A 20,971-nucleotide genomic window follows, 5' to 3' on the forward strand; every position below is an offset into this window, starting at 1 on the left:
ATAACTATTTTGATAAAGTGGGGACTAAACTTCAGACTAACCCCAGCTTGACTTCCACTAGTTCCTTGCCGTAAGAATCACTGGGCCCTTCATTTCTCCTTGAAAAGGAGCCCACCCTGGGCTTCACACTCTCTTCGACTAGAACATAGTCCTGTGGCCACCCCCAGTTGCAAAGGTGTCTGGGAATGTGGTCTGTCACCTGTGCAGCTAAGTTCTTAGGAAGAAAGGGGATGGGTGGATTTGGGGAAGGCAACCAGTTGTCTGCCTCAGTGGCTTTTCTGGGGTCTTTTCCTGCCCTAAAGAAACTGGTACCTCTGGGCTTTTCCCACCACTAGTGGGCATTAAGGAGGTTTGGGATAGCGCTTGACTGGTTTATAATTTAAGGAAAATGCAGAAACATTTTCCTTGATTGCTGGTTCTACAGTGAGGGTGTATTTGCTCACCCCTGTCCTCAGGACCATTTCTGTCCTTTTTGTGCACTGGGAGCCCTGGGCTTATAGAACCAGCAAGGTGTGGCTTGAGGTCTCTGGCCCAGCCAGGGCCAGTTGGAGGAAGAGACTGGCTCAGGTGGCTTGATTTTATCCCAGGCCCACTACTAACTGTGACCCTGGACAGATACTCCTTCCCCACCATTTTCACCACTCTTTACACTGAGGGGATTAGACTCTGCTTCTCTCATACTACGCCTGGCATTGGTCAAACAGCTCTCTTAAATTGTATGGTTTAATTTCAGAACAGTTGTGCTTTTTTATGACTCAGTTTCTAAATAGGACTGCATGGTAATTGTTCCCCTTCTAAGCCCTGTGATTTTTTTAAGATAGTATTTTTTAAGCAGTTTCCAACACTCAACATGGGGCTTGAACTCACAGCCCCCGAGATCAAGTGTCTCATGCTCCACTGACTAAGCCAGCGAGACACCCCTATCAGCCCATGATTTTTTGATACCACCTCTCCTGTCTTCCTCCTTGTGACATAAAAGGAAATGCCTATATGTAAAACTCAGCTCTCTTCAGTCATGCAGCAAGTCTCACAGCAGGTGAGGCTCTGAAAGGGAGAGTGAAGTGGGGTGCCTGGTCCCCACCCTGTAGATGCTGACTTGGAGAGATGTATGCAAAGCCAAGCGACAGCTGTATGTAAGCAGTCAGTGACATGGCTGCTGGTGTGGGACAGACAGAATCAGATAAGCCATAGCTGTCTTCCTGTTGTGTGGCACTCACAGCGCAGAACTTCTAGAGCATTGTGCACTGTGCTTTGTACCATCAGGGGAGGCTATGAGCTGAGAGTACACATGACAGAGGTGGTGGGTGGTGGTGAGCCCTGTGGGTGCTTAGGCACCCAAGTGACCCAGTGAGTACATATATTACAGCCATGAAGAGGCAGCCTCTATGGTGATGGAATTGTCAGGGTTTGCTCCTGGTCCTTGCTGGCAAGGATATGGGCAAGTGGGCGGTCATGCAAATTGCAGCAGTCCCTGGAGAGGTGGTATGACAGAGTTAGTTTGCTGCGCGCGTGTAACCTTTGACGTGGCGAGTCTACCACTAGGCATTCACCCACACCGGCTCAGACAACATGTGGCAGGGATGTTCACTGCGTGGTGCACAGCCAGTCCGTGGGATGCCACAGAGCCTCTAACAAAAGCAGTAGAGCCATGTGTACAGTAGGTGAAATCTAGGCAGGGGGCCATTCAGTGAGAGCAGCGGGGGTCCAACAGTGTGTAGAGCACGTGACCAGCTGTCTCTCTTTGAAGAGAAATCTGTCTGTCCCTCTTTGGACTCACCTGGTGTGTCTCTGGAAGGCCACGCAAGATCTGGGTGATAGTGGTTAGCTCTGAAAAAGGATACAAGGCTGGGATTTCAGATGGAAGGGAGACTTTTCACTCAGTATGTTTGTATTCTGTTTAAATATTTTTTTGGGGGGGAATCCCTGGGTGGCTTAGTGGTTTAGTGCCTGCCTTTAGCCCAGGGTGTGATCCTGGAGACCCGGAGTCCCACGTTGGGCTCCCTGCATGGAGCCTGCTTCTCCTCTGCCTGTGTCTCTGCCTCTCTTTCTCTCTGTCTCTCATGAATAAATAAATAAAATCTTTTAAAAAATATATTTTTTTTGTAAGAAAAAGGAAAGAAATGCTTTATTAGTTTACTAGGGATGCCATACAAATAGTCACAAACTTCTTGGCTTAATAACACAGAAATTCTCTCCATAATGAAAGCCTGAAATCCAGAATCAAGCTGTTGGCAGGGCCATACACCTAGCCTGGGGGTGAATCCTTCCCCATCCCCTCCTCTTCAGGGGTTCTCTGGCTTGTGGCTGCAAGGCTCCAGTCTCTGCCTCTATCTTTACAAAGCCTTTTCCTTCCCGTGTGCCTTCTACTCTCTCAGAGGACACTTGTAATTAGATTTAGGCCCACCTCATTAATCCAGGATGATCTGGTCTCAAGTTCTTTAACTTAATCACACCTGCAAAGATCCTTTTTCCAGGTAAGGTCACATCCACAGGGATTGGGGAGGGGGGCACAGCAAGATTTGGATGTATCTTTTCAGAGGCCACCGTTCAACCCACTACTACAATTGCAAAGCCAGACTTTTGGGGAAAGCTCACCTATATGCTGCTTACAGTAGACCTATCTTAAATATAATGTTGAAAAAAAAGGGATTAAAAAGGAAATACTGTCCAAACACCAAGCAAAAGAATGTACTCTGAATTTTATATACTCTCCATATGTTCATCTCTTCCCAAAAATGTATTTTAATTCAAAAATGCGTAAGATTAGGAAAGAAGGGGAGCAGTGTTTTAGGCAAGTGAAATGATGTGTAGAGTAATGGATGGAGAGTTCCCTGAGCACAAGGACCAGGCTGTTTTGATGGATGCTGGGTCCCCAGCATAGCTACTGCTCATTGTAACTGAAAGGAAGTGCAAGTGAGTTGCTGGGGCAGTTGGGGAGCCAGGGGCAGGGAAGCCTGTTAGGAGGCAGTCTCCTTAGCATAGGAAAGCAGTCATGAGGCCTAGACTACTTTGGTGGTAGAAATGGGGAAAGGGACACATCTAGAAGACAAGTTGTAGGGTTGGCAGGGGAGATTGACAGTTAAGTGTGGGAGGAAAGTAAGGAGCCCCAGAAGGGATGACACTTCCCTTCTATGAAGCAGTGGTGAGGCCAGGCAGGATTGGGCGGCAAGGGGTGAGTGGGGAGGAGGCTGGAGAGCCCTAGCATAGAAGCTAGGAAGAAGGAGAGCCTGTGCAAGGAGGACAGAACCTTGGGGAGGCAGAAGAGAAACCCAGAGGAGCACAAGGAGTCAGCCTAGGGAGGACAGCAGGGTTGGGGAATCCTGGGACCCTCCTAGCATTTGGGTCCCATGGAGAAGTCAGGTTGCAGATGACAGAGACCTAGAGACCAAGACAGGGTGTCTCAGTGCCGGACCTAAGGAGAGTAGACACTGAGAGGAGGAATGGGAAGGCAGGGACCGCTGAGTGCAGGTCACTTTCCTGAACACATGTTCTGTGCCAGCCCCTGCCACCTGTTTGTTCTCATTTAATCCTGATGCCAACCTGGCAGCGCCCTTTTCTATCTTCTCTCTCTCTCTCTCTCTCTCTCTCTCTCTCTCTCTCTCTCTCTCTCTTTACACAAAGTCAAATGGCTAGATAGTAGCAAAGACAGGACTCAAAAGCTGTATCTGTCTGGTTCATGGCCACTGCTCCTTTTTAGGGGTGACAGGACCCTATGCCTCTCTTCAGGACATGAGCATAAATAGCACCTGCTTAGGAGCCCACCACGGCCTGGAGATGGCCAAGCACAGTGTCATTGAAGGAATGGAATGGGGCCGGTGTGCCAGGTGTCAGGGACTGCTGAGTACTGCACACCCCTGCAGCCCCTCCCCTGTCCCCAATCTCCATCCTTCACTCTGCTGTTTCCTTTTCCTCCTAGGGGTTCTTTCAGGCCGTCAGCATGGGATTCTGGGTCTGTTGTCCTGCCTTCAGAGACCTGACCTACACTTGAGTTGAGCCCTCTGCCCCAGCCTCCTGCCTCAGGCTATGCGGTGGATATGTTAGAAAGGATTGCATCTTGCTTTGGCCTCTGGCTCCATCTGAGTTCTCTGCATCCTGCAGAAACACCATTAATTGAGCAAAGATCAGCTGTCTTAGTGCTGTGCCTGAGCCACTCTGCATGAGCCTTCTTGTTCATGGCTTCCAGGGAGCAGCTGCCAGGTTCCTGCACGGAACAGACTTGTTTCCATGGGACCGGGTGCCTAGCTCACCATCCATGAGGGACTCAGGAGCAGCTCCTTGTTTCTTGTGCACAGATGTCTCGTGTCTTCCAGTTTACCACACCCCTCCCCCAGCCACCATCACCAAAACAAAACTAGAAATGAGCAGAACTATGTCAGTCCCCACCTCTGGAGTCATCCTGGATGCACAGCCATATCCACCTTGTTAGCAAATCCTGTGAGCTCACCGCTGAAGGTACAGCCAGGGTCCCACCTCTAATCGCTCACCCTCTCCTGCCGCCACCTGGGCTGGGCACCCACTCCCCCAGCGTTTTTGCGGTGGTCTGATCTGCGTCCCTGCTTCTACTGCAGTGTCCTCAGGCCACTCTGAGCACAACTACTGTGGGCCACAGTCCTCCTGCCCCATGACTGCCCCCAGGTCACCCTGGCCATGAGGCTGAGGAGATCTGACTTCATGCCCACACTCCTGCTGCTCAAAGGCCCAGCCCCTACACCTGAGGGCTCTTCCACCAACCCCTGTGACTCTCCCCTCCCTTTCCATGGGTCTTGGCTCACCTGCAGACCTCTCTCCTTTCCCGCTTTAGTGTCACAGTCGCCGTCTTCACACTCTCCACATATTTTCTTCGCTCTCCCCACCCCGAGAATGCAAGGAAGGCAAAAGGATTTTGTCTGTTTTGTCCCCGGAACAGGGCCTGTCACACCACAGGCCCTTTAGTACAGTGCAACTGCATAGGTGAATGAAGTTTCCTGAGTTTTCCTGCCTTGTTAGATAGATCTGGAGGAGCTTTTTTAATGTTTCTTCTGCCTTTAATTAAAAAATAAAAAGATTTTAGACACTGAAATATTCTAGGGAGAGGGGCTGGCAGATGGAGAGGAAGAAGGCAGAAGTCACACTCCTCCATTTAGGAGAATCTGAATGCATTCTGAATCTTCTCTTAGGTGCTCCTGTGTGAAGCCAGGCCCCAAGCATGGACCAGCATGTGCACACATTCTTCTCCCTTCTTATCCCAGAGCCCCCATGACCCACGTGGTGTCCCCCATGTTCCACTTTGCTATATTAGCACAGGTCTCTGACACAGGTTGTCTTTTGTTCATTAATTGTTTGAAATAAAAGCAATGTGAATATAGAAGAATGTTTTAAACCATTCAGAATGATACAGAAGTTCTACTCCCTTGAACCATAATTCCTTTTATCAGAAGCAGCCCTTGTTAATAGTTACGTATCCTTCTAGGGGAAAAAAATGCATGCATAACACCAACGTAACTACATATCCTTAAAAAATGAACATGAACTGGGGTACAGTTAAGTGTCTGCTTTTGGCTTGGGTCATGATCCCAAGGGTCCTGGAATTGAGCCCCACATCAGGCTCCCTGATCAGTTGGTAGCCTGCTTCTCCCTCTATAGCTCCCCCTGCTTGTGCATTCATTGTTTCTCAATCTCTCTGTGTGTCAAATAAATAAATAAAATCTTTAAAAAAAATGGATATGAACAGAATCATGGGAGACACATTATTTTGCAATTGATGAATATAATTTGGAAACCTTTCCGCATGAACCCATGCAGGTTACCTTGTTTCCAGTGACAGCTTAATGCTGCATCATACCGTGATGTGAATCCCCAATCCCCCATTGACAGACATTGGTTTCTTTCTGGGTTTTTGTTAGGACAACATTATAGTGAAGAGCCATGTATGTGTTAGCACATGTTGCAGTAATGCCTGTAGAACACCTACATGGCAGTGCATTGCAAGTTAAAGGGGCCTGGGCACTGAAAATTTTGATTGATATTGCCAGATGGGTCCATCTATTGTACTAGTTGTACTAGTGCATGCTTTTACAGTATGTTTTCCTCCCAACTTTTTATTTTGAAAAAAATATTAAACCTACAGAAAAGTCTTAAGTAGCAATTTAACAAATGAATACTCAGATATCCCCTCATCTAGGCTCTCTGATTATCATATTGCCACACACATTAGTTTGCTAGGGCTGCCATAAAATACCACAGGTTGAGTGGCTCGAACACCAGAAATTTCTTTTCTCCCAGGTCTGAAGACTGGAAGTCCCAGGTGAAGGTATGGGCAGGGCTGGATTCTTCCAATTCCCTTGTCCCTTGGCTTGTGGATGCTGCCTTCTCCCTGGGTCCTCATATGGTTGCCCTTCAGTCTGTGTGGCTCCTAATCTCTTCTAAGGACACCAGTTGTGTTGGATTAGAACCCACCCATATGACCTCATTTTACCTTAATGACCTCTCTTAAGACTTGTCTTCAACTACAGCCACATTCTGAGGTATTGGGGGTCAGGGCCTCAACAAGTGAGTTGGAGTGTCAACACGATTTGGCCCACACCACCACATTTGCTTCTCTTTATATGTCTTATATTAATACAAATAACAGGTTTATTTTATAGTAGCTGATGTTACATTTATTGCTTCCAATGTATTATAATTATGCCATTTATCATGTGGTTACTTTATATGATTTATAGCGGGTAATTTTTTTCCCTAAACCAATTGCCAGTGAATTACAGTCATTCTGGTACTGCAGCATGTGTTTGCTTAGAATGAGGGCATTCTCCTCAGGAGGTGTTTATTTTATACTGATGGGGACAGATTCCCCTAAGGCAGAAGCACAAATGAGCATGACGTGGCTCTGGTTCTAACTGGGAGCTTTCCCTCCAGATGGTTGTCCTGGCCCACTTTCATGTGCATCTCCTTCGCGAGTACCCGGTGAGACTAGCATACTTGTGGGGAGGAGGCCCCCTGCCTTTGGGAACCATTTGGGTGAGCAGAACCTCTTGGCCCCACCTCCAGATCCTTTGACGTTGTTGATATATTGGCTGTGTGATGTATCAACAGAATGACAGAGCTCCTTACAGTTAGTTCCTCTTGCTTTTTTAGCCTATCCCAAATGTGTCTCTGAACACAAGACCTGTTGTTTCTGTGTATAGACAGTCCTTGCTTTGCAAACTGCAGGCTGCTTGTATTCATTTAGAGAAGTAGGGTCGATCGATTTGGGCACCAAGTTCTCCCTCCCTGTCTACCCCTCCTCCTCCTGCACCCTCACTGGCAGCTCGGGGCTCCGCCAGAAGTTGGTTCTCGCCGCCCACGTGACAAGGAGTCCTCCGTTGGGTTTGCACTGGTGTGTCTTTTCCTTGGTACTTCTGTGAGGAGCAGCATCACGCATGCAGCACTTTCAAGGCTGGTGTTAGTGGCTAGACTCATGGAGACAGTATGCCTGAAGTTGTGTCTGCAGACCTGAGGTGAAGGTGTCTGGGTGGCCCTCTGCCATCTGAGGTCAGTCTGTTGCTGAATGAGCACCCCACACACCCCAGCTATTCTGTAGCGGTGTGCACCCCTGCCTGGTGCTGGGGCTCAGCCAGTGTGTTCTCCAGCCCCAGAAACCCACCATCTACCCAATTCAGAGCCATTTTTCTAAAACACAATTCCAGCCATGTCTTTGACTCTGCTTAGCCCTCTGCCTTGGCTTTTCCTTCCCCACAGAATTCGTTACAGACTCCTTAGCCTGGCATTTAAGACCCTCCATCATGTGGCTCCAGCTCAGTTTGTCTGCTGTGTTATGTCCCTGTACCTCTGAGCTCGTGGTGTGTGCTCTGTCCCCTCCCACCAATGAAGCCTTTCCTGAGCAATGCTTTTCTAGGCAGACGGGGGTGGTTCTCCTTCCCTTGTGCCCTCGCTCTACCTCAGACAGACCTGTCCTTTGGCACTTGCCTCACTGGATGGTTACATGCCTGCTCTCCTGCTGGACAGCTGCGTTTGTCTTTGTTTTCTCAGTGCCTGCTCGGGGTGGGCACCAAGTGAATACTTGGCAGGGCGGATGGGTGGCCGAATGGATCTCTCATTGGGTGTAGAACATATCCTGAAACTGGAAGTAACTGCATTCCACTTTGTGGGCTCCAGGTGCTCTCTGAGAGAACCTTGTCGCAAAGGAAACAAAAATACACTCTTCCACATGCTGTGAGGAGCTGTTCTTCCTAAGTGTCCAGTTCTGAAGAGGCTGTACTGGTCATCAGCAGGGCAGGGCCTCTGTGACTTTCACAGCTTATTGTATTTTGTCACACGTTGAAAGAGCAAGTAACTTACAGGGTCAAACCCTAAGTGTACTACTGATAATGCCACTTGTATGCGTTTTGCTTTGGTGTCACTCTGGCAAGCTACTCAATGTGTGTGTTTTCTTTCAGTCAAGCGCTTCAGAGAACCAAAGCACGAGAGACGGCCGTGGAGGATATGGTGCGTATTGAAATATTAACACCCTTCTAGAATGCTGTTGACTTTGGAGTTTGTGATGGGGGGGGTGGGGAGAAGGGGGTGCAGTGTGACCGATTCTGCATGACAAAGTGCTGGACTCCCTTAGTTGAATTAATCATCAGGAACTACGTCATATATGAAAGACTTCTGTTCCTCCAGATAACTTTGAGCTCTGCCTTTATCCTGTCATCACACAGCCACCCAATTTTAGAAAACAGGAGGTTGGACAGAAACAGTGTGTGCTGCAAGCTCCTTTAATTATGTTTCCTTGTTGTTAGATTTCGAAAAATCCTTGGGTTCTGTAGTCCGTATGTGTAAGCAAAACATTATCTCAATGTGGAGATTAGTCACATATACCATATCAATACTCCTCCCCCTGGAACCAGTCTTTCTGGTCCCAGGATGACCGTTCAGTGGCAGTTTTTCCTTCATAAAAGGGTGCTAGAACCTCAGACACCACCTTGAAAGACAAAACTCCAGGAAAAAGGAGACAGCCAGCTGTTCAGGACATCATGTCCACAAGGAGCTGACTCTCCTGGGCTGTCTTAGGCTTGCAGCTCTGCTAACAAAACAGCCACTTCCCTTCCAGAGAAGACCAGATAAATCAGTGTGCTGAAGGCGCCTTTCCAGCATTTGGAGCACATGCTCGATTGACCTTCAGTGTGTTATTTGTGAATTTGGTCTTTCTTATTTTCATTTTCCCCAATCAGTTTCTCTTGAGTCTGGATATCTCACTTGGGCCGGGGGACCCGGGGAACATCTGGAATTGGGGTGCTCCATGGGTCACATGTTGCCCTCTGGGGACTTCTACTTTGCCATTATTTTAGGAAATGATTTTCAAGCTTCAGTCCCAGGGTTGATCTAGATAATCTCTAGGGTCTCTTCAGTCCTGAGACTCTGTGGCTGATGCCCCATGCCTGTGTACCCCTTCTTCATCCCCTTTAGTGCCCCAGCCCAAACCTGGATGCCCAGGCTGGGAGGCTGAGAGAGACATCTCTCAGCCACAGAGCACCAGCGGTCTCCAGGTGTTCATGGCAGAGGAGAAACTAAAGGCCAGCTGTAGACAGGACAGCGGGGTGTCCCCAGAACTAACATGCTTGTTTTTCTTCTTTATTGAAACTCCTGCCGTCTAGCCCAAGGGTTGGCAGACTACCACCCACGGGCCCAGTGTGGCCCACTGTCCATTTTCACCACTGATGTGTCACAGGACTGGCAGGGCATGTGGCCACTTTCACACTACACTGACAGGATGAGCAGTGGCTGCAGAGCCTAAGATACCTACTCTCTGGCCCTTTACCAAAGCAGTTTGCCCACCTCGATCTAGCCCAGCGCTTGAGTGGCTGCAGCCAGAAATCTCTAGGGCTTTAGCACAGTGCTGGATCTGTGTGTCTTGTTAGGCTTGAACCACGTTTAGCTCTGAGGGACGTGGAACTGGGGCTCTTTAAAATAGAGGCGCCTTGGACTTCATCGCAAAGCTGTGATCCAGCATTTCATTTTGAAATGACAAAAAATGAAAAAGTAAACGCACCTAATTTAAATATGTGTTCTAAATCAGTGGCGTCTTAGGGATTTCAGATGCAGTGTGTTATCAAAGGTTTCGAAAGGTAGCCAAGATGCCAAGCCTGAGTTAGTACTGACGCCGAAAGAGGTGACTAGGAATGGGAAGGTTGAGATCTCTCCCCAGTGGCTTTCTTCCTGTTTCAGACTTCTCATTTTCCCCAAATTGGATATAACCCTCCTGTCAGTGTGATAACAAGTGCTAATCCTCTTTTGTACAGGTTTTTAGATACTTCCAAACAAGCCATAGGAATGCTGTTCATCCACTTTGCAAATGTGTACCTAGCAGATCTTACTGAAGAGGACCCTTGCTCACTGTAAGTGGCCCATACTGGAGGACAGACATCACCCACCCCTCCACTGAAACGTAGACTGACCTCGCTTTCTGCTGTCAGTCACGTTCCCTCTGGCTCTGTGCTCCCCTAAGAGACCATCCTCTGTGTGCTGCCCATGGGCTCAAATACACAGCTGTCAGTGGGCCTTCAGGGCTTTGCTGGCTGACAGTCGCCCTGCCCACTGGCTTTCTGCTCATCCGAGCTCTGGCCCTGGGTGTTCTAGTGCCCTTATGCCTCCCAGCAGGGAGCAGCCCCTGGCAGGGCACCGTAGTGCCGTGAAGGAGTGTCCCTGCTAGAACGGGAGACATGGGGGTTTTTCTGTGGTGCCAGCCACTCTGGGTCACAGCCATAGTTGGCCACCATTGATCTCTTTGACCTTCAAACTGGGTTCTGGCTCATCACTGCAGTGCGCCTTCCACACAGCCCCTCACAGTCTGACTGAAAACCCCAAGTGGTGCCTCTCTCAGCAGATTTAGTGGGAAAGGAAACTCACCTGCCTTCTGGCTCCATCTCCTACCCTCCTGGCTCAGACTTGTTGCTCCAGTCATACTGTGCTGGTGGCCTTCAACCCCACCAGCTAGCTGCCCTCTGCCTGGAACCCCACCCCCACACTCCTGTCCAGTCCTGATCTGCCCTGTCTTTAAAAGAGTGGGGCAGAAGGCTGATGAATCCCTTGCCAAGAGGCTTCGTGTATATTTAAGATCATTTGGACTGGAAGGTTCTTTGAAGCCTCCTTTTTTTGGTGACTGTATAGATATAGTCCAGGCCTGGATTTCAGAAGGAAGTTATAAAGTCTCCCTGCTCAGGATCTTTCTCTAAGACCTAGATAGGTTGTGATCTGTTTGGATGTTTGTGTGTAGTCCCAAAGTAGGGAATTAAAGAGGTGATCCTCCTGTAGGGGGGATGGTTAGGAGAGATTGTTGTCCTTCCAACTCTCGAGCCCCCCAGCAGGCTGGAGTCATCCTCTGGTGAATCGTCTTGATATTGTTGATCAGGATAGACTAAGAGGCAGGGGCTGGCGCTGAAGGCACTAACCTAACTCCTGACAGCCACACTAACCTAACTCCTCGGCCACATGGCTCTCCCCTGCAGCACCTCCATTGCCTGTCTACAAAAAGAAGATGAAACAGCTCTAAGGTCACTGACAAACTGAATCACAGCCAGGATGGAGAAGGGGCTATTGACAGATCTTGAGTGCTCAGCCTGGATGAGAAAAGGCCCTAGGTGGAGCTTGGTATGGTGAAGACACTTGACTGAGAGGCCAGACTCAGCCCACTTTGCTCCCCTGTCCTGTGTGCCCCACCAGATCCCCAGGATGCCTGTGAAAGTTTCAGAAGTTGATTATATAAGCACCACTGGAAACCCTAGGGTCACTTCTCTGGGAGTTAACGGTTCAGTTGGAGATGTTGTTAAGAGTTAGGAAAGGTGTAAGAGCCCCAGCACTGGGTAGAAGAGCAGGTGGTGCTGGGGGAGTAGAGGTGGCCCCAGCCCTGAGGAAGAGTGAGTAGGCCCTGGGATCTGTCCCAGGTCCTGCCATTCTTGTCTGCCCTGTGACTTTTTACAGGTGGAGGACAGGCTGGGCTGGGCTGGGCTGGCCTGGAGGCATCCTGGGAATCTGCAAACCAGGAAGGGAAACCAGCTTCAGCTCAGGAGAGCAGAAATTTAGAGAGGGGGATGAGCTGCCCCCTTTGGCTGCTGGGGTCCCGTGGGCTGGGTGCTCTGCTCCTTGTTCCATCTGGACAGCTTTGGGAGGGAGTTAAGTTTTTATGACATCCAGGGTTCTGTGACTCTGAGGGGTAATGATTCAAACACATTTGTATAGTACCTACTATGTGGCAAGTCTTGTTCACATGTATTATTTGATTTTGATAACAGCCCTATCATTTAGATACTTCGGTGATCCTCATTTTACAGCTTGGGGAACTGAGGCAGAGAGAGGGCATAACTTAAATTCACACATCTCAATAGTGTTGGAGCTGGGGCCTGAAGCTGGCCAGCCCACCAGCCTCATCTATTTTGGGTAGAGTCTGCACCTCCTTTCCTGGTCACAGTAGGCGTAAATATTTGGTGAGGAAATGAATGAACTGATGTGTGTTTATATCAGGTGTTCTTGTTACTTTCAGGGTGAGCCTCAGATGTGAGAACCACTTGAAACCAATTAGATATGAGAGTCTGAGAGCAGCTTAGCCCGGGGCCAGCTGTGAGCCTGGCGAAACTGCCTCTGAAGCCGTTTCTATGCCTTGGTCTCTGGTCTGAGAGTGACCCCTTGTGATGTTAAAGAGGAAGGGCAAGCAGGGGAAACCGCTGTCCGCCCAGCTGGTTCTCTCACCATTCCAGAGCAGGGGCTTGCTCCCTCCAGTGACTGTGTTGCTGTGCATGTTGCCAAAGCCTCTGTCTTTGGCTGGGGGCTCTGAGTCTGCATGAAGTGTCTCAAGCCTCAGCAACTGGAAGGCATCACAGTTGGTCTTTGGCATCTGGAACTACTCGAGCTTTCTGAGCCACCTGGCATCCCGAAGGCTGGTATCTGACCCAGTGACTGCCTGTCTCCTGCTTTGTCTGGAGAACTGGTGCTTATGGTCAAGATGCCCAGCAAGTTCTGGGGACAGGGCCCTTGAGGGAGGGCCTTTCCTTGGTGAGGCAAGAGATGTGTGTCAGACTCATGGAAATAGGCCTTACAAGAACACGTGATCAAGGTGGGGCGTGCTCTACTGACACTTCTCTCCTTCCATCATCCTGCCTTTTCCATGGGAGTAAAGCTCTCTCCAGAAATACTCACACTTGCCTCCAGGGCAGGCTCTGAAACACAAGGATGAGCAAGGGCCACAAGGCCCTTCCCTCTTTGGTCTAAGAAACCTCAGAAGCTATGTCCTGAACTACCCTGGAGCAGCACTTCCTTGGGGCTGTGGGTATGAACAGCGTCATGGAGCAGATTTAATGAACTAAGATCTGTTTCCATATTGACTTTTTGGCTGTTTCCAGGTGCTCTGTCTTGTGTCAAGGCTTCATTTGGTAGGACCCTTTGAGATCTTTATGTCTTGTCTGCTCCTCCCTTAAGTTCTTTGACCCCGATGAGTGTCAGCATGCTAACATGGGTAGGCCTTGCTGGGGCTCCTGGGAGTGAGCCCTGCAGGCTCTTGCACAGGCCCCTCCCCCCCAGAACAGGCCCAAGTGCCAGGTCATCAGGCTTGAAGATGGCCCTGGTAAGCACACAGGGCTGGGCTTAGGGGCCCTTGCTCCCTGGAGGGTGCTTCCTGACAGTACTGCTGTGTCCTCTTTTCCCAGGTACCTCATCAACTTCCTCCTGGACGCCACCGTGGGCATGCTGCTCATCTACGTGGGTGTGCGTGCTGTCAGTGTCTTGGTGGAGTGGCAGCAGTGGGAGTCCCTGCGCTTTGGCGAATATGGTAATATAGCATGGACATTGGATGGGGCTGTGGAGGGGCCTTCCAAGGGCTTTGTTCCTTGCCCCATTCAGTTCTCCAGGCCTATGAATTTGAAGGTTCAGAAGCTGGTGGCTGTCTCCTCTGTGTAGTGGTGGGGCTGGTTCTGGGGCCTGAAAACCATCCCCCTGCTGGTGTCAGAATGCCACACATCTGTAGTATGTAGGTGTACATTTCACTGCCATTTGATGGCAGGAGCCAAGAGACCCTAGACGCAGAGAGGGGCACAGCATTTGCCTCTGCCAGCAGAGGGCACTGAGGGCCCCACCTACAGGCTGTTAAGGCACCTCACTCTGCCAAGCTTCTCCCCAAGCTCCCACGACCTGCCCAACTCGTTAGAGAAATGGAGATGGCTCTCAGTTTGGGAGATGCTCAGTAGGAAGGTGGCCCTCTTTCTGCTGCGTGTCTCTGTGCTTGTCTTGTCATTGGGCCATCTCGCTACAGGGGCTGCAAGTCGAGACTGGAGGGTCCATCCCCCCACTTCGGGGCTCTTTACTGTCTCCTGACTAGAGGCTGGCCTCACCAGCATTGGGCACATACAGTCACCAGGAATACCATGTCCATCCTCACTCGCAGAGATACGCCTTAAAACGGGTGTCCTGTGGGTGTTGGCTCATCTTTGACCCACTCCCCTCTCTTCAGACCCCTGGGACAACAGCCTAATTAGGAAGCTTCCCTCACACTCTCAGAGCCACAAGTGCATTGCCCCCTTTACTTTGTACTCCCAGAGAAGCGGCTGGCTGTAGCCTCCACAGGGCTGTGGTGGGAGTGCCTTCTTTAGGCCTTGCCATGCCCTGGGGTAAGGGGCAACGACAGGTCTCTCCCACCTTCACACCTGGCCCCCCTGCTGTCTGGGAGCAGGAGCTCCTGGTCTCAGTGGGGACAACATCAGTGGGGTCTCGGCCACGGAAGGACACCCAGGATAGGAGGGAGGGAATTCTAGGTCTGCACCTCCTTTCCTGGTCACACCTTCACAGAGTTCATGCCTCTGGGTCAAAGGGCTGCTCACTCCTAGATGATTTAAGACTCACAAGACACTAATGTAGAAAGGGAGCTGATCAGTGGAGCTGGCTATGAGTGCCTTGGGTATTTCTAGAAATCTTAAGTAACTGTCTCCTTTGAAGGGAGATGAACTCAGGGGAGGGCTTTTCTTAGTCTTGTTATTTGATGCCTGATGAGTCACAGACTTAAGATAGTGTCTGACACACAGTGTGTGCTCATGTGACTCGAGGGGAGGCTTCTGAGAAACCCCGAGTCATGAGCCGTCAGCTTGGAGGACACATGTGGACCACAGCGGTGTCATCCTCACTTACAGGCTAGGTACCCAGAGGGGTTAAGTGACACTAGAAGCCAGTGCACAGCTGAGGGTGGGGGTGGGCATGGCTTTATCTGCTTCCACCTCTAAGACCATTGCTTCTTATGCTTGCTATTGAGGTCTGTCCTGGAAGGCAGTGCTCTCGACTCAGTTATAGTGACTGGTGCTATGGGAGATCCACCCACAGCCAGTTACCTGGCAGCCAGAGGGAGGGCACATCTGGTCCTGGAGCACCACCCATTCCCACCATACTGGGTTTGCATCCCCAAGAGTACATTAGGAGGAAGAGGCAGTGGTAGTTTGAGCCTCTTGCTTCTGTGCCACCCTCATCTTCCCACCACTGCATTTAGGAACCATAGTCTTCAAACCAGGGTGTCTCCGGATGTCCATCCTGAGTCCTCCCTTACTGGGCTAAGGAAAAACAGCGCACCGATTTCTGTTTCTGTCTGTGTTCTTCTTTCCTGTCGCTGCTATAACAAATTTCCACAAAATTAGTGGCTTCAAACAACAGATTTCTTACCGTATAGCTGCATAGTTCTGATATCCCACATGGATCTCACTGGCTAAAATCAAGGTATCGGCAGGACTGGCTCCTTCTGGAGACTCTCACTCCTAGAGACTGCCTGCACTTCCTGATCATGGCCCCTTCCTCCCCCTGAAGGTCCAGCAGGCAGTCATGCTCCTGTCACATGGTATCATACTGACCCTCCAGCACCTCCTTCCAGTGCCCTCGTGAGTACGCTGGTCCAGGTGGATACTGCAGGATACTCTCCGTTAGAGGCAGCTAGTTAGCAGCCATACTTCTCCTGGACCATGTTACCTAACGTATTCACAGGTTCCTGGGACTGGGATGTAGATGTCTCTGTGGGGGCCATTATTCTACCTACCACACCTGTTAACTGGCCTGTCTTCTTGAGGCAATATTTCCATGTAGGGCCCCGTAGCTCTCTTCTCGGCTAAGTAAAGAAGAAGGGCTTGTTTTCTAGGTGCTTCCTTTGTCCTTAGAGGAGAGGATGAACAACAAGCCAACAAGCCCATGGGACTTGGGGAATAAGCCACACAGCTCTGAGGGGTGAGACATCTCCAGGTGATAGGTGTGCTTGCAGTCTGGTGACCAGAGAGCTTTTCACTACTCAGAAGCCCAGAAAGTAGGGTCTGTGTCCCATAGGCACCAGTGGTCTCTAGACTTTGCTCCCTTCCTGAAGCCTTGGGAGACAGACATGTACCATCTGTCATCCCCCATCGCATGTACCATGCGATCTCCCCTTAAAAAGCTGTTCAACACAAACAAAACCCCCATCTACCTAAGGTGGTGCAGTGTGGTAAGGAGCAGGACACGTTGGGAATGCCTGTGATGATGAGACAGTGGGAAGGTCTGAAAGGTTCTCCAGTGAGACAGACCTGAAAAGCAAAGCAGCTGACACATTCACCCCGCAGGGGCTGCCAGCGGTCTGGATGCAGCAGAGGGAGCTAGTGTGGGAGCACATTTACAGAGGACTTTTCTTCTTTTTTTTTCACCATGTTTTTTACCTTATTAAAGCAAGTAAATGAAAGAGGATGCAGCTGCAGCTGAGCTGAGGCGCTGATACTCAGCCATGCGCTGGGCAGCACAGGGGGTGCGGACAGCCTGTCCCCCTTCATCGGTCATTTTCAAACCTAAGGACCGATGGAGCAAACACTTGGAGCAGACAGGTTTTCTTTTGACATGCAGTTTGGACCCTTGGTCTGTTTCCTTGAAACACGCCAGTCCCCATTCAGAGATTTTCCTACTAATACATTCTATCTCCAATCTTAATGATTTTTAACAAATACTTTAATCTGTTATTTTTGAGAACTTTTCTCAGTAAGGTCACGTAGTGAACTGAAAGGATTCCAGCACTCCCTTAAAAATCTGGCTAGGAGAGATAGTGCTTCTGAAGTGGTTTTTTTGGCTCAGATGTGTCCAATCCGAGAAGTGAAAGTAGACAGGACAAGCTTAGAAGAAGCCCTGATGGCTTTCTGCATGCTTTCTGCACCCTTCTCCCGAGGTTTTCCAGAAAAGGGAATGGCCTGGTGGTGTGTCCATTACAGCTGCATGAAGGCATTCACTTGCGTTTCCACTGCGTAGAGTTGGCAGGCTCTGGCTGGGCTGGGGCCTCCTCTGACACCCATGTCTGGGCAGGGATGGCTACAGAAACCGTAGCATCAGAGCCCTCTCTCTGGGCCAAGTTCTCTTCTCACAACCTAGATTGGGGCCTTTACCTCCCCTGAAATGCTGCCCTCCACCCTCTTTCCTGGCCAGCAATGGTCAGACAACTCCAGTAGGGCTTCCAGAGCAGGCCACCGGGGCGTCCCCACCATCAGCCCTTCCCTCAATCTCCCACTTTGGGGAGGCATGTGTGTCTCCCTGGGGGCCCATCCCATGCATTCTGCCTGTCTCTGAGGATATAGATCTGTCCCTGGGGTTGGTCTTTCACCCTGCCTCTAGTCCCTATTGAAACATTCTGGAGGCCCTCCAGGGCCTGCATGTGCCCCAGCCTGGACTATTAGGTTTCTCCATTTCTCAAGCACAGTGACTGATGGGGTCACAGATGGACCTCTGTCACAGCCCCAAGGCACAGTGCCTCCTCTCCTGCCTCTGCCATGAGGGCTTCCTGCTTACCTTCCCTGTCCCCAGCTAAAGCTGTTTTGGGCTACCCCATATAGACACAATCGGGGTCTGCTGTCAGGGCTGAGAGCAGCAAGAGCAGCCGGGGAGGGTGGTTCAGGGTAGCAGATGAGCAGAGAGGTGGTGTGCTGCCTTTGTAGTCACAGACATCAGCCAGCCTATGGTCAGAGGAGAGGATGGATAGCTTCACGGTCACTGGAAAAATCAACATCCGATAATAATAGCACTCACTTCACACAGCTCTGCCAGTGGAGAGAAAGAGCCAGCTCTCTGAGCCCCAGCAGTGAGCACTTACTAACTTTAGTCTTTTTAATTGTATCTTAGAATCTCTTGAAAGAAACACCACTGTGCTATCTCCAAATTAGGAATCTTCTGATTTTGTCTGAAACACCCACCCGCATGTGTCTGTTTGGGTTGAAGTGATTCTGGGTGCATCAGGGGTCCATGAAATGGCTCTAGAGCCAGGGCTCTGGTGTGGGCTGGGAGCCTGAGGGCTCACGGGAGGGCATGGGGCAGGGACATGGAATCGGATCTTGGTGTCTGCACCCCGCGTGACTGCGCACCCACTGTCCCTGCAGGAGACCCTCTGCAGTGCGGAGCCTGGGTTGGGCAGTGTGCTCTTTACATCGTGATCATGATTTTTGAAAAGTCTGTCGTCTTCATCGTCCTCCTCATACTTCAGTGGAAAAAGGTTTGCCTCTTGTCCCTTCTTTAGCAGCTCCCTGGGATGCTAAGCAAGACAGTACTTAGTACTTATTCCCTTACCACTCACACACCCCAGCTTTACTGGAAAACCAGATTCCTTCTTTCTTTTTCTTTTTTTTTCTCCCCCCACCTCCATGAATACAGTCTGGATTCTGTGTGGCATGGCAGCCTATTGAGAGCAAGAACTTGGTTTTTCACTTAGCATCCATCTACTTGAATCATGCAAATGCCTGCTCTAGGTTAGGCTTTGGGATACATAAAGGCAATGGAAATAAGAGTCCTTCCTCGCAGGTTGCATACTAGCTGCTATAGTTTTTAGGCCTCATGACTATAACTGTCAGGAGGGTGTTTTCCTCATCTGCATATGTCCTCACACCCCTCTCTTGGCCAGTGGTTTAATGGAGCCTTTTGCTGCTGCAGGAAGCAGCTGGTCACACATTCCCAGGGTTTTCTTGGCCCTGCCCTCTGGCCATGGTGCTGTGTAGATAGAAGCCTCCACTGCCCATTTCATCCTAATGGTCACATGAAACCAACCAAAGAGCCTTTAAGTAGCTCAGAACTTGGCTTTCTTGGGTTTTATTTGTGTCCGAGTTTTATTTATTTATTTATTTATTTATTTATTTATTTATTTACTTACTTACTTACTTACTTACTTACTTACTTACTTACTTATTAGTTTTATTTTTTAAGAAAATAAACCAAAGGGAACCCTGGGTGGCGCAGCGGTTTAGCGCCTGCCTTTGGCCCAGGGCATGATCCTGGAGACCCGGGATCAAATCCCACATTGGGCTCCCGGTGCATGGAGCCTGCTTCTCCCTCTGCCTGTGTCTCTGCCTTGCCTCTCTCTATCTCTGTGTGTGACTATCATAAATAAATAAAAAGTAAAAAAAAGAAAAAAAGAAAATAAACCAAGGCTTTTCAGGGCTGTTGTCCTTCGGGAGGTGGTTGAGATACAGGATTTGTGTTAGAACATGGCCTGGCACCTCATTGCTAGTGTCTATAATGAACATCCATCGACTTCATTCCCCCCAACTCCCCGAAACCATACCAGCCCTGCCCTCTGCGCCTCCTGGTGGGTGGGCCCTGCTCTGCTCGGTGGTTGTAAGTGCACTACACTTCCCATGTGCACGGCACTGGGAAAGCCACTAAAGCTCTCACTGTTCCAAGTGCTCTCTCCAGGTCTGTCCCTTGTTAGCAGTCATACCTGGGGGTGGACTGTGTGGCCCTGGGTGTGAGGTGCTGTTCCCATCAGGATTCTGGGGAGGTGTTGTCTAAGCTAAGCCACCCTGCCCAGGGCCTCATGGGTGATTTGTGTTGCTGCCCCCCGACCCCCAGGCACCTTCTCTGTGATCTCTCCCTACCTCACGGAGTCTGCTTCTCTTTACAGGTGGCCCTATTGAATCCCATTGAAAACCCAGACCTGAAACTGGCCATCGTCATGCTGATCGTCCCCTTCTTTGTCAATGTCAGTGCCATGTTGCATTTTACCCCCGTGTGCTCTCTGCCTTCCAGTGTCCTGTTTAAAGTTCTGAGTCTGACAGAGAAAGCTCCTCATAGCCCCCAGGCCCCTCCCCACCCCAGGCCTGGAAATGGTAGGATTGCTTCCTCAGCAGGCAGGTCCCTGCTCTAAGCCTCCTGTGCAAGATGGAGGATCCTAGGAACTTTGTCTTGCCCTCCCTGCCGGGGGACCTCCCACCCAGGAGGCTCTCCACATGCACCACGAGCGACTTCTAGATCAGGATGTAGGAATTCACTCCTTTTATCCCTGACCCCAGAGCTCCAAGAGAAACCCCTGAGTACACTGGCTAGAAAGAAGTAAGAAATAGTAAGAAGGAACAATAAAGTCACTTGACGCTGACCATCATGGTAGTGTATGGGCCAGCTGCTCAGCCTGTGCCAGGAGCCCAGAAACCTTGCCAGCAGCTAAGGCAAAAGCCCAAGACAGGCTGTCCCTATCAGTTACCAGCACTCAGGGTGAAGAGGGTCAGGATTTTCCTGCTGGTTCTCTTTGATAGGAAAGCGGAAGCAAAGGACATAGATGGTGGGAATCTCTTTGTAAGCTTGTTAGAGAGCAGGGGGGCTGGATGAAGTTTTTCTTCCCCTTGTTCTGGGCATGGTAAATCTGGAGCATGTGGGAAGAATGGCAGTGGGGTCTGCTCTGCTTTGACGAATGGCATATCCCAGAGTAACATGCACATTTCCTCCCCACAGGCTTTGATGTTTTGGGTAGTGGATAATTTCCTCATGAGAAAAGGGAGGACGAAAGCTAAACTAGAAGAAAGGGGAGCCAACCAGGACTCGAGGAATGGGAGCAAGGTCCGCTATCGAAGGGCTGCATCCCACGAGGAGTCAGAGTCTGAGGTAGGGCCGAGCCCTTCTGCTGCACCCTGACCTGAGGACGTCTCTGGCCTCCATTTACCTCTAGTCCTCTTAATACTCAGCAGTGGGGGAAGAAGAGGCTGACCACCTCCATCCAGCAGGGATGCATTCC

At 50.1% G+C, this 20,971-nt stretch overlaps 1 protein-coding gene across 1 annotated transcript in view; it reads left to right on the forward strand.

Annotated features, from left to right (window-relative positions):
- STIMATE (STIM activating enhancer) overlaps positions 1-20,971 on the forward strand; it is a 49,262-nt gene that overhangs the window by 25,965 nt on the left and 2,326 nt on the right. Inside the window, exons 2-7 of the mRNA XM_055344836.1 lie at positions 8,415-8,463; positions 10,260-10,355; positions 13,656-13,777; positions 18,354-18,466; positions 19,868-19,945; positions 20,692-20,841. Coding sequence (XP_055200811.1) covers positions 8,415-8,463; positions 10,260-10,355; positions 13,656-13,777; positions 18,354-18,466; positions 19,868-19,945; positions 20,692-20,841 — 608 coding nt within the window. The remainder of the gene's footprint in view (positions 1-8,414; positions 8,464-10,259; positions 10,356-13,655; positions 13,778-18,353; positions 18,467-19,867; positions 19,946-20,691; positions 20,842-20,971) is intronic.

Source organism: Nyctereutes procyonoides, unplaced genomic scaffold (assembly GCF_905146905.1).
Source record: "Nyctereutes procyonoides isolate TBG_1078 unplaced genomic scaffold, NYPRO_anot_genome, whole genome shotgun sequence".
Classification (NCBI taxonomy): Eukaryota; Metazoa; Chordata; class Mammalia; order Carnivora; family Canidae; genus Nyctereutes; species Nyctereutes procyonoides.